The sequence below is a fragment of the Drosophila subpulchrella genome, chromosome X (assembly GCF_014743375.2).
Source record: "Drosophila subpulchrella strain 33 F10 #4 breed RU33 chromosome X, RU_Dsub_v1.1 Primary Assembly, whole genome shotgun sequence".
NCBI classification, from domain to species: Eukaryota; Metazoa; Arthropoda; class Insecta; order Diptera; family Drosophilidae; genus Drosophila; species Drosophila subpulchrella.
This window is the reverse complement of record NC_050613.1, coordinates 23,135,381-23,148,613: the sequence shown is the minus strand read 5'-3', so window position 1 is coordinate 23,148,613 and position 13,233 is coordinate 23,135,381. Positions and strand designations below refer to the sequence as shown.

Genomic DNA, 13,233 nt, shown 5'->3' with positions numbered 1-13,233 from the left:
TATAATGTTTAGTAAATTTATTTGGGTAATGATTATCAAATCAATTTTGTAAATTCAAAACAACAAGATGCTTCTAGGTAATATCAGGTAATTTTTATTCGTAGGAAGGTCCACAAGTACTGTGAAAGTAAAATAATAGATAGATTGAGATGTATTGTATTTTACCTCAAACTCCAAAACCAATAAAAGGAGTTTGCATTTTTTTCAAACATCAAAAATACCAAATGCGTATACGTAATAGATAGTATTACGTATACGCCACACTGGCGGCGGCCAAAATGTCGTTGACTTCGCAATTGGTTGCGAATTTGAAACGCTTTCGCCTGGTGACCTTCGACGTGACGGACACGCTGCTCCGCCTGGAGGATCCCCTCCGGCAGTACCATCGAACGGCGGAGGAGTTCGGGGTCACCGGGGTGGATCGCCGAAGGCTGGAGCAATGCTTTCGCCAGCAGTTCAAGGCGATGAGCAGCGAGCATCCCAACTTTGGCCGCTTCTCGCCGGGATTGGACTGGCAGCAGTGGTGGCTCCAGCTGGTGACCCGTACCTTTGGCTGTGTGGACCAGGGTCTGTCGCCCGAGAAGCTGGAGAGGATTGGCCATCGGCTAATAGACATTTTTCGCACCAGCGCCGGCTGGCATCATGTCGATGGCGCCCAGGAACTGGTGCAGTGCGTCCGCAATGCCGGCAAATGTGTTGGCGTCATCTCCAACTTTGACCCTTCGCTGCCACAAGTCCTTGATGCCATGGGCTTTGCCAGCAAGTTCGATTTCATACTGACTTCCTACGAGGCCGGTGTCATGAAGCCCGATCCGGGAATCTTTGAAATCCCCTTGAAAAGATTGCAAATCCCAGCGGATCAAGCCCTGCACATCGGCAACAAACTGGACTTTGACTACGAAGGTGCTCGGAACTGCGGCTGGAGCGGATTGCTGGTGAATGACGGTGGTAACCAGCACTCCTTTGCCAGTTTGTCCCATCTTCTGGGGGCCCTGAAAACCCAACCGATCCAATGGTGATCCACCAAAGAAACTCGACTCGGGAACACAGTGTTCTTCGATTAGCTCATGGCTGTAGTTATTTTGTAGATTTCTTTAAGATTAAGAAACAGAACAGGGTGTAAAACTAGTGTTAAATACAAATACGCGTTGGCCTAGTCGCCATACTATATTCTTTTTGGGACATTCGAGGGAGGCTCTGGACGAATACGAACACAGTAAAAAAAATTGCTATGATATCTATCCTATTTTAACCTAAAAATTATTCAATGGGCACATAGAACCCTTGGCTTGGTTGATTGCAATCCAAGTCCAAGGAGCTCGTCACTTTTCTGAAGACTTTTCAACTTAATTCTTATCGAATGTGTCAAATTGTTAACGATATCTTAATTGTTTTCCCTAATTTAACTTAATTGCAATGGCTGGCCGGAAAAGGGTGATTCTTTCCTTTAAAAAGTGTGTTTCCTAAGAGCATGATCAAAAAGATTAACAAATATGTTTAAGATCTAAGAAATGTAATTGTGATCAGCCACAGAAAGTGACAATACATATTTTAAAAACTTATAGAATGTGTTAAGAGTTTCTTATATCAAAATCTTTCTATGTAAAACTAAAAACCCAACAATGGCTAGGAAAATTCACTTTTCAAATTAAACGCTACACATTTGTCTATCTATTTTACCTGATTGAAAGGGCTCTCACTGTGGATTCGTGCAGGGCCACTTGTACAATGAAAACCTCCGCTCGAACGTCCCTGCTTATATGCCTAGTACGATTAAACTATTCCTGAAGACTCTTCCAGTATCTCGGTTAATATATACACACGACACTCGCACACAGACCTAAATACTATATGAACAGATTAAAAGTAAAAGCTAGTTTGTGACCCGAAGTGTTTGGTTGTTTTGTGGGGGAATGTGCCAGTCCATCTGGTGGTGACCATTGTACTATTACTATGTAGCCTTGGTGGCCTTGGCGGGCATTTGGGCCTTGGCCGCCTTTAGCTGCTCCAGATTGAACTGCTTCCGGATCTCGGTGGACACCTGCCGAATGACCGCATCCGTGTTGGCCTTGAGGTCCCGCTCCAGCACATCGATGTCCACGTCCTTGCTCTCCAGTCGCATCTGCATGTCCGAATAGAAGTCGCAGAAGAGCACGGGCTCATCGGAACCATTCGGTGTCCTCGTGCTACAGTATTGACCCCTTCGATGGAGGTCATCGTTGTTGGTCTTGGCATCCAGGCCGAGCAAGCGTCTCGCCCCCAACGGCAATTGCTGCTGGATCAATCGCTCGTGGTTCTGCGAGATGTGATGCTTTAGCTTCTTGAACTCCTTCACCTCGTTCTTCATGTACTTCACATAGCTGTACATCTTGGAGGTTTTCTTCGTGAGATTCTCCAGGCAACTGATGAAGTTCCGAACCTGTTGGGTACGCGGCAATGTGCTGGGATCCAGTCGCTCTGCCTCATCGAAGTGCTGCAGCGATCGGTTGAAATCGTGCTTCATGGCCAGCGCCGAGGCCAGAACCACATGGTTTTCGGCCACATGTGGAGCATGCTCTACGGCAGCGCTAAGTATCAAATCGGCATCGGCTAGCCTGCCCATTCGAAAGAGTATGGTGCCCAGACTCAGGAGCGGTATGTCCTTGAATATCGGCGGAGCCAGCAAGGCAGCCAGTCTGGCGCAGGGCAAGGCTTCCCGGGCATTGCCGCGCATCCGCCAGTAGTAGGAGCTTAGGGTGTGGAACTTCCAGGAGGACGGATGGTGCTGCAGTCCGTCCACAGCGAATCGTCGCGTCAACTCCACGGTGGCCATGCCAACATTGGTGTCATGTTCGCGCTCCAGAAAGGCAGCGGCCAGCACCTCGGGCTGAAAGCTCTCCAGATGATCGTAGGTGGCCGGGCCCACACTCAATCGATGGTAGTCACTGCAAACCGGCTCCATTCCCATGGCGGATGCACTCTTTTGGATGTGCAATTGCCGTTGATCCGGCAGATTAATCCTCTTTAGCTGCTCCGGCGTGATCTTCAGGTATGACATGCGCTTTTCCAGCATGTAGTAGTCCATGGCGCACTTGGCCTGCTCCGCCAGATCCTCCCCGAAACGCATCGAGAATCGCAGGTGTTCCACAATCTGTTCTCGCTTGCGGAGCAGATCCAAGTAGGACCGCTCCACGTATTCACTGTACCTAATCTGCTCGAGGAAGGCAGCCAGATTCTTGGGCTCCCGCATGTGGAACGGTGAGTCCAGTTTGGGCACGATCTGCTCCTCGCGCAGCACCCAGTGGTTGCAGGCCAGCAGCAGGTGGAAGACGCCGAGGAGCACGGCCAACGCCAGCGGGCACGGGCGCATCTTGGAGGAGCGGAGGATCAGGACGAGGACGTGGATTCCGGATGCGGCAATCCAAATCCAAAATATTCTGTTTGTTTGAAAAAAAAAAACAAACTCGCCGGCGTGTGACCAGAGCGGGAAATCGTTACAGTGCATGCAAGGGCTAAGGTCACACTGCAGTATTTGAAATTCATTTGGTATTTTGGTATATTTTGAGCAAGGTATTTGGAAGAGCCCGCTTTAAGGTCATACTGAACCTGTGCATTTCGAAAAAACGTGCGGATTTTCTGGAGATATATTTGGAACCGATTTGTATCTCTTGACATATCCTAGACAGAATGGGTGGCCAGGGAAAGATGATCAACAGGAAGCGGAAGTTTGTGGGCCGCAAGGCGGACGATCCGGAATTCGACCTGGACAAGAAGCAGTTTAAGGTGCTCCACTTGAATGCCAACGAGAAGCGGCTGATCATCGTTTTGGAGGGCGCCCAGCTGGAGACGGTGAAGGTGGGTCTAACAACTGATATAAAGAGAGAGAATCCTAATGTATCTGTAATCCCCAAAGGTACACAACACCTTCGAGCTGCTGAACTGCGACGATCATGCGGGTATTATGCGCAAGAACCAAAGGGATCCCGGATCATGTCGTCCGGACATCACCCATCAGTGCCTGCTAATGCTCTTCGATTCTCCCCTGAACCGGGCTGGTCTTCTCCAGGTCTTTGTACGCACGGAGCACAATGTGCTGATCGAAATCAATCCACAGACCCGAATCCCCAGAACCTTTAAACGCTTTGCGGGATTGATGGTCCAACTGCTGCACAAGTTCCAGATTCGTGCCAATGACTCCTCGCGACGATTGATGAGTGTGATCAAGAATCCCATCACGGATCACGTGCCGGTTGGGTGCAAAAAGTACGCCATGAGCTTCTCCGGCAAACTGGTGGCCAATTGCCGGGATCTGGTGCCGCATGGCGAGGAGGGCAGTGCCAGTTACGACGAGCCCGTGGTCATTGTCATCGGAGCCTTCGCACACGGCGTCCTGAAGACGGACTACACGGAGGAGCTGTTCTCCATCAGCAACTACCCACTTTCGGCGGCCATCGCGTGCTCCAAACTCTGCTCCGCCTTCGAGGAGGTGTGGGGTGTGGTCTAAGCCCTCCGATTATTGTTTTTTTTAGGTTAGTCATAGCTAGTAGTTAGTCTACATCTATTCTTTAAATGCGTTTCCATTAAATGTGGTGGAATTCCAAGGACTGCATCCCTCTTTTGTATTTTCAACTTGAACGGGGACCTGGATTTTAGAACAATTAAGATGCTATCGTTTGTTAAATAGCGAATTTCTTATAATCCTACAAACGGATTGATTTAATTGCATTACAAAGTCATAATATGGATTGCAATTATAGTCCCTCTATAAAGTCATATCATTCAGTTGAATGCAACCAAATTGAATGGAAATGAAATTAATAACTGAATCATACAATATACATGCTTTATTAATTAATATTAATCCATCTAAACATGTAAAAACATTCTTTGTTTTCGTCAGAATTAGATTTAAATGAAGTATGCAGTTATTTCCAAATCTATTTAGCTGCAATTTTAAACAGTTTGTGCAGAGAAAGCAACTTAGTAATCCGCAGATCTCAGTTCCCCTGATTGAAAATGCAATTTAAAGCAGAGAAGACCGTTGCATATATACCCATTTCCGATTACGCCTGGATTATCTCCGACCAGATTGCGGGTCATCACCCCGTGGACACACTCTTTGTATTTTACAATAAGTTTGTTTATTTTTGTATGGTTTGCAGTTACAAAAGACAGGCTTAGAAAACTTGAATAATTTTGAAAGTACGTTGATTTGATGTCCTTGATTTACGTTAATTTATGCTTAACTAAGTGCCAAATAGCCCTGTTTTCTCGAAGGGTTTTTTGCGGGACTGAGAGCTCTATGGGTTTTGTTATCCAGGGGGAAGGTTTTAAGGATGGATTCTCTACTTGGCACCTGGCTTCTTGGTGCCCACGTCGGCAGCCTTCTTCTCCGCCTCCCGCTTGGCGGCCGCCTCCTCGCGTTGCTGCCGGATCAGGGCCAACCTGGCCAAATCGGCCTTAGCCTCGGTGGTTTTGCCAGCGGCATGGAGTTTCTCGTATCGCTGGCGCGCCTTCTGCTTCTCGATCTGTTCGCGCTCCCTGCGGGACAGCTCCGGCTTGGGATGGGCTCCTCCGCCCTTGGCCTCGGATGGCCCATCGTCCAGCTTGATGGCCGATAGCTTTTGTGTGGCCTTCTTGGTCACCCGGTTGGGATTCTCGATTTCGATCAGCGAGGCCACGCCCTTCTTGGCGTCGCGCGCCTCGCCCTCGGAGTCATCGTCGGAATCCTCGCCAGACTCCGATTCCGAGGAACTGGCCCCAGCGCCCGCCGTCGATCGCGCTTTTTGATTGCGATTCTGGGGTACTTTTCGTGGTGCGGGCGCCTTGGTTTTGGTGGAGGAACTTGCTCCGCCGCCGGCGCCTTCTTTGTCCTCGCTCTCTGAGCCAGAGCCGCTGGTCTGGTCGCTGTCCGTCTCCGATTCCTGCTGCAGTTCCTCGGGCGATGTGAAATGGCGACTGCGACCCTTGTGGTTGACGAACTTTCCTCGTGGCATGATGATCTCCGGCCTGATCTTTGGGCTTGCCTGCCTGGATGTGGATCTCCTTCTGGTTGATCTCTGGACCGACTGCTGCCGGCTGTGCTCTGTCCCAATTTAACGACTGCAAAAGTCGTTGTATCCCGCGGAAATACGCTAAATTTAATCACGTTGGCCTATAAAAAAAAAAATTTGCACTTAATGTGTAGTGTTGTACAGGGCCGGCGTTGCGGGTGGCCGGGCAGTGTTGCAAGGTCTGCGTGGGTGAGGTGGCAGGGTTGCTCACGATAATTTTGGCGCCCTCTAGCGTCCAAGTTAGCAATGGCTAACCGTTTCCATAACCGTTCAACTCAAAGCGGGAAATTTAAAATGTTTATGGTTTTGGCCCGGAAATGTATTTTTTTTATTTATTTTTTGTTTATATATGTTTGTTTTTCGGTTTTGGGTCAGGCCTACTGAATGTATTTATCAAAGTGATCGCTCTACGTTTTGTAAGCATCAGAAAAACCACTACGATTCATTTATTTGTTTAACACTTAGAAGTTGTTCAATATAAAATACATATAACTTAAAAAAACTGCTGTGGTCAAAAAAAAAACAATTTAACAATCTAGCTCTTTAGCTTTTTTTTGATAATTTTGTTGATAATGTACACTTATTACAATAATTACAAATACACTATTTTATTAATTTTTTATGAAATACAAAGAAATTAATATTTGATAACTTTTTTTAATGTTTTTAGTATCATTAAATGTTAGGAAAATTTGTACTTAAGCCTATTTCTCGTTTAACAATTTTGGCTTTTACTCTTAAAAGGTTTTGTACATTTTATTTTATTAGTTCCTCTTTAGAAATCTTAAATGCATAGTATTAATCTATTTGATAACTCGACAACTTAAGTCGTGATCCATAAAAATCTAAACTTTATTTTGGGTCCATTCGGGGCGTGTGCTCTTCAGGTCTTGTAAAAAAAGCAAAAAGCCTAAAATTAAAATAAATAAGGCACACGTGCTTTGAATTCCCAATTAGGCGATGGCAAAGTGTTAAATTTGGCCGCTTCTTTTTATTGGGTCACCTCCAAAAGGAGGAAAAATCAATTTTACTTTTACTCAATGATGGTGTTTATGTATATTTCTTCTTTTTTTCGGCCCCGCCATTTTGTTGAACCGCTGCAACTGCAACTGCCGAGAATCTCGAGATACAGAAACGCATATATATATGGGTACACAGATATAAGATGCACTGGGATTGGTCTGCTGCTGTGATTTGTGGGAAAACCAGTTTTCTTTACTTTCCACTGGGCGCTGCCGGTTGCAACTAATAAAGCGGCAATAATAACCAGAAATCGATGGGGCCTGTAAGCCGAAAATCGAGCATTTGCATATTTGTGTCAGCGCACATTCCTCGATATCATGCATCTCATTAACAGAAACTCTCACATATAACTTATTGATTTGTGCGGCAAAAACAGGAAAAAAAAAAACCAAAAATATAATATACTCGAAAATTTAATGCACGAATTAATTATGAATTCCGTGTGTGCTCGCCACGAAAGCGGCAAACAAAAATTCAAAAATTCATGGTAAATGCTGCTCTTCCTCGCAGCTCTTCATTTCCCCCCTTTGGTTTGGACCCTTTTTATTTTGAATAAATGCAAATGAAAGTTCTTTATTTATTACACCTATTACACCGGCGAGATGCTGTTGCTTTTCGGCACTTATGCACTTAGAAAGTGCGCCATGCAAATGAGAAGAAATTAGTTAATGGAATTCTAATTGCGTATACGCACTTTCTTGCTGCGTGCGTCAATTTTTTATACGATTTTATAAGATCGGTGGGCTTATTAGAGATAGGGGTGTACGTATGGGCTTGTGTGTAGTGCAGGTGGGCCGGCCTGTGGGTGTGGGATGTTTGGGCACTGGCGATGGGAAGTATGATCCTAACTTTGTTATAAGTATATTACAGGAAAAGAGTTAACAAAATATTCATAATATTCAAAATATAAAGATAACATGGTTTCAAATATTGTAATTTGTAGTATGAAGGTACATTTTAAGCATAAACACAGAACTTGAAAGTTTTATTGTATTATTGTAAATTCAAAATAATACTTTTATACTTTGTTATGTTTTCAATATACATACGTATGTTGATAAGATAATAATATGTCATTAAACATATTTTTTTTAAATGATTAGATGCTTTTTCATACTTCGCACTTGGCTAGAATAAGAAATTTAAAGGTATAAGGTTGTATGATATTTTATTTTTAATCAATTGAAAGTTATAAAAATGATTTATGTTACTTAGTTTTATCTTTTTTCTATATATTTTTAATGTCGCCCAACTTTTGGCAGCCACTGTGTGGACAATCACGATTCGTGTTGCATTTGGACAATGGACAATGGACAATTCTCCCGGCTGGGCTGCACTTCACTTTGCTCCGATACGATCGGAGATATATATAGTAGTATATATGGCGCATAGTAGAGCAGGCACTGTGATGTCTCGCCTTAAATGGGTCGATGACAGATTGCGGGCTGGTGAGGCTGATTGTGATAAAAGGTAAAGTGAGCACAATCGAAACAAATTCCCACCTAATATCGTTTGGTGAACTCGACTTCGGGCTCTTCTGCCGATTTGGATGTCGTTTCTTTCCATTTCAATTGGTTTGGTTTCGCTGGGTTTATTTTCCATTGGTCTGGGTGTGTAATCAGCACTCGATATCAGAACGAGAACAAGAACAAGAACAAGGAAAAGAACAAGGTGTGTTGTTACTTGTCACTGCTACTGTTGCTGCTGCTGGTGTTGCTCGTTGATGTGGATGTTGCTGCTGCTGCTGATGTTGCTACTGCTGCTGCAAATGTTGCTGCTTCGGTAACGTGCGTGACATACGAATAAAGGCTGCTGCAGACTTACTGTATTATTATATCGCCATTATTATGCGCAAGAGCAACACTTATTTATCTCCACGATTAAACACATCTCTTCATTCTGGCAATTGATTTCTGGACGGGCATTATTTTGTGCTCTATTAAAAATAAAGCTGTTGTAAAAATATATTAAATATCGCAAAATGAAATAGGTAACCTTTTTCAGATTTAATACATAGTAGGGTCGATGGATAAAATAAAATTTGAAAACTTTATTATAGTAAATGACCCTTAAAAACTTGTCAATTTGTAGAAATATTTCTTATTAACTTTGATCTTCAAAGCGTTAATTCTTAAGCGTCTTTACTTTGTGATCTATCCTTTTTGGAGAGGGCATTTCAGCTGCGATCTATTGGCCAGTCCGAAAATCCCTCAGCCCATCTTGGATTCTTCGGCGGACCTGGATCACACCCAACTATTTGGCCCGGGCTCCTCTTCTCGGGGCCCTGGAAATTTACGATGCTTCATTAGCATTCACACGGAGTGGACAATAAATGGCCGCAGCTCAAAAACGATGTCCCCGTTGAGAATGCGATGGTTGTTGTGTTTTCTTGCTTTTGGCTTAGTCCAACTGACTTAAGTTAGTCAGACTTGGCTAAAATAAGAAAATAGAAACATCGACGCGGGTCAAATTGTGATTTGGAATGTTTATTGGCTTTTGTTGGCCATTTTCGCTAAATGTCTCTTTTTTCGGGCCTTTCATAAGCACCAAATTCAATAAATTAATATCTTTTTTGACTCAGCGACGTAGAAACTTTAATCCCGCTAAGAAATCTGCTTTTTCTATCGCTCTTTCTTCGGTTGTTTTTTGGCCAGACTTTCCGTCAAAGGTCAATTTCGCTTTCTATACTCTTTATAAATGGGGTATATTATATTATGGTATTTATTTTTTAAGGAAACAAAATTAATAACGTCATTTATTATCATTTATTTTTTAGGATCGGGTTGTTTTTAAGAAGTGAACAAAATAATTGAGAATTTTGTAAACTCTTAATTTATACTTGAGCTTTTAAATTGGAAGTATTAAAATTTTTTTCTTAACATTAAACTTTGGTATATATTTTTTTCTAACACTTTTTTTAAGAAAGTAGAGTATCTACTTTTTAGAACTAGGTTTCCAGCTGTGCATCTCCATCAGTGAACTTTCGCACCACGTGTGAGTTAACCTTTTGTTGCGGAATATGTAGAAATGCCAATGCCAAACTTCCAATTCCCTTTGTTCGTTCTTTGTTCTTTTGGCCCACTGCCGGATAAATTATCTCTTGGCTTGAATTAAATCTTTAAGCAGATGGCTCAATTGTGGACAGGAGTGACTCGCTTTTAAATTTAGTCAATAGGAATACTAGACCTATTTTTAAAAACAGCAAAATAAGTGCGGAATGTTCAACTTTCCACTCCCAAATGAAGGGTTGGGATTAATGCACTGAGAAAAACTTTGTAGCCCCTTTAGTTTTTAATATTTTTAAGAATTCCCATAGATTTTGATAATCTTTTAATCTCCTTCCTTTTTTAGGTTAAAGAACGTTTTCGTATAAAGATATGAAATCGAAAAAATTGCCTTTTTCATTTTCTATCTAACATTCTTTAATGTATATATCAAATATTTTCAATTTAATTTTAATTTTTTTCGGCGTGCTAATCGATGATGACCCACAAAGGGCCCTTTTGGCAGAAACTTTCATCCGCATCGATGTGGGGTTATTAATGATCGGTCGATCCATTGACCCCAACAGAAAGTCAAAAGCCAAAAGACATATAAAACGGGTTCTCGGAAGAAAGCCCCAAAAAGAAGCTAGCCGATCTGCGAAGCGATGCTGAGCTGATGAATAATTCAGGGCCCTCGGGTTCGTAGGAAACCGTAACTGGCCATAACCGATCTGACCATATCGACCACTGGCCACCTGAATCTGTATCTGCTGCCGCGTTTTTGGCAATTAACTGGTGGGTCAATAGGTCTGCGATCTGCGAGGTACAGCGAGCTAATATAAGCCGGTTGCCGATCGTCGGCTAGCTCAGTTATAGACAAGATGAGGAGCCGCTGCTGTGTGTGGGCCTTGCTGGCTCTTTGGATGTGCCTGCTGGCCACCGGGGCCACCGGTGAGTCCATGATCGAGGTGGACGAGAACGGGGACGAGTACGAGCTGAAGCGATTCTACATCCAGGGTCGTCAGCTGCGTGGCGATGGCAGTCAGTCGCAGTGCGTGGTGACCAGGCGGAAGCGATCGGGTCGTGGCATTCAGTCGGGATCAGTGGCACCAGGATCGGTCTCGGTTAGTTCCCAGCCCCTGAGGGTGGAGGGTCTGCCGGCCAAGGAGCATCGCGAAGGAGGAGCCGTTCTGCAGGAGGTGGAGAATAGCAATAGGCGGTTTGTGGCCCTGACGGGTGTTCACCTGGAGTCTCCTGTCCACCAACAAGATGACCGCGATGCGGAGGAGAACGATGATGATGATGATGATCAGGAGGAGGATGAGGTGGAAGAGCAGTCCTCCAAATCCCAGTCGAACTATGTGCCCGCCGCCTTGGCCTTGCCCCTGCAAAGCCAGACCAGTGCTGCCCATCTCAACCAGGGCGTCAGTGTGGTGGCCAATGCGGCCAGTCATGCCAATGTGGGCGAGGATGCCGGCATTGTGGTGGTCCAGTCGCATCAGCCACCCAAGGTCAATCCCGATACCCATGCCGTCTTCGAACTGAAGCCCATTCAGCCGGATGTGGACCATCACGCCCCTACCACTACTACAGTACTCTACCAGCCCTGGGATGAGGATGACTACGATGAGGATGATTACGATGAGGAGGACTACGATGACTTCTATTACGGCGGCAATGGCTTCTACAGGGATCAGCCTGGATTCCATGGTCTGGGCGCCTTCGAGGAGGAGATCATATCCGAGGACCAGCCCATCTCAACGATGGCCAGCTGGACCACTGGCGAGGATGATAGCGATATTCGTCCTGTCGTCAACAAGCGACCCAATCAGATGAACAAGAACAAGAATCAGAAGATTAAGAACCAGAAGAATCAAAACCAGAAGAATCAAAACCAGAAGAACAAGCAACAGCAGCAGAAGAAGCGCAAGCAGGAGGCTCAAGGTGAAGAGCAGCCTGCTAAGAGGAAGCAGAAAAAGCCGCAGCAGGATAAAGGCCAAAAGAAGAAGCAGGATAAGGATCAAAAGAAGAAGAAGCCTGAGGAGAATTCGGATAATCAGGAGATGGATCAACTTACCCCGGTTGATGTGATCAAGAAGCCAGTGGCTATGGAGTCGTCTTCTGCAGTTGCTGCCTCTTCTTCGTCTACAAGCACTAGCGGCAGCAATTCTTCGGCCAGCAATTCTACAGATCAGAAGAAACAGAAGAAGAAGAAGCAACCCAGCAGCAACAGCAGCAGCAGCAGCAGCAGCAGTCTCAGCCAGCGTAAGACCAAGAAGAAGAAGAAGCAGTCTAGCAGCAGCAACATCTCCAGCAGCAACAGCAACAGGCGTCGCCGACCCAGCAGCAACATGGGCTCTTCTTCCGGTTCTTCCGGCAGCAGTTCCTCCATTGGAGGCTATCGTCGCCGTCGTCCGCAGCAGCAGTTGCAGCAGCAACGTCGCCGCAAGACGCAACAGCAGCAGAAGCGTCGCCGCCAGCAGCAACAACAGAAGCGTCGCCGCCAGCAGCAACAGAAACGCCGGCGATTGCAGAACAAGAATCGGCAATTCTACGGCGATGAGCCCATCATCAATTGCATTTACATCAACAAGGATCCACCGACCACCACCACGCCGCGTCCCTTCTGGAATATCCTGGGCCGCCAATCGGAAACGGACGCTTCATCGAAATCGGTGAATCCCGTACCGGAGTCTTCTGCCGCCTCTTCCGAAGAATCCCAAGTGGATCCCGTGGCCCAGCAGGCGGTTCTTCAGGCCGTGCGTCGCAACTTCGGCGACTTCGGTGGACGTAAGCGCACCAATCTGCGATTCGTCTCCTAGATGACCAATATTCTCTATAAGTCCTACTTTTTTTTTGCCTATTTATTTATTTATTGTAATGCCAATCATCAACACATCTTTTTTTTTTGATCGAACACGATGAAAGTTTTATACTGAGAGACCCGCCTCTGGTGTGTGTGGACAACTTATTCGGGAGGCGTTGCATTTGGTTTTATTGATTTCTGGCCAAAGGGGGTGGCAGGTGGATGGTTTTGCAGGACAGGTCAGAAGAGAAAAGAACAGGTGTGTAACCTGAATCTGTCGCCCCCTGAATATGGTATTCTACACTCGGAGAAAGTGGGGAAATAACGAAAGGAAAACTTTCAAAAGCAAGAAAATCAAAAAAATCCATATGAAAGCAATGTGGTAAGT

At 45.1% G+C, this 13,233-nt stretch overlaps 5 protein-coding genes across 5 annotated transcripts; 3 read left to right on the top strand and 2 right to left on the bottom strand.

Moving 5' to 3' along the window:
• The first annotated feature begins 262 nt into the window (after positions 1-262).
• Positions 263-1,674, top strand: LOC119556864 (rhythmically expressed gene 2 protein). Its single transcript, XM_037869336.1, has one exon. It carries the CDS (start codon positions 279-281, stop codon positions 1,017-1,019), a length of 741 nt encoding a protein of 246 aa, XP_037725264.1. The 5' UTR covers positions 263-278; the 3' UTR covers positions 1,020-1,674.
• LOC119556862 lies at positions 1,497-3,457 on the bottom strand. The gene has a single exon (XM_037869334.1). The coding sequence runs from the start codon at positions 3,347-3,349 to the stop codon at positions 1,952-1,954; it is 1,398 nt and encodes a 465-aa protein (XP_037725262.1). The 5' UTR covers positions 3,350-3,457; the 3' UTR covers positions 1,497-1,951.
• Positions 3,458-3,570: 113 nt separating this feature from the next.
• LOC119556863 (ribosomal RNA small subunit methyltransferase NEP1) lies at positions 3,571-4,588 on the top strand. Its single transcript, XM_037869335.1, has 2 exons — positions 3,571-3,834; positions 3,893-4,588. Exons 1-2 carry the CDS (start codon positions 3,667-3,669, stop codon positions 4,481-4,483), a joined length of 759 nt encoding a protein of 252 aa, XP_037725263.1. The 5' UTR covers positions 3,571-3,666; the 3' UTR covers positions 4,484-4,588.
• A 509-nt stretch (positions 4,589-5,097) lies between these two features.
• Positions 5,098-6,322, bottom strand: LOC119557868 (28 kDa heat- and acid-stable phosphoprotein). Its single transcript, XM_037870868.1, has one exon. It carries the CDS (start codon positions 5,973-5,975, stop codon positions 5,325-5,327), a length of 651 nt encoding a protein of 216 aa, XP_037726796.1. The 5' UTR covers positions 5,976-6,322; the 3' UTR covers positions 5,098-5,324.
• Positions 6,323-10,941: 4,619 nt separating this feature from the next.
• LOC119558060 (probable serine/threonine-protein kinase mps1) lies at positions 10,942-12,861 on the top strand. The gene has a single exon (XM_037871211.1). The coding sequence runs from the start codon at positions 10,963-10,965 to the stop codon at positions 12,859-12,861; it is 1,899 nt and encodes a 632-aa protein (XP_037727139.1). The 5' UTR covers positions 10,942-10,962.
• Positions 12,862-13,233: the final 372 nt, after the last annotated feature.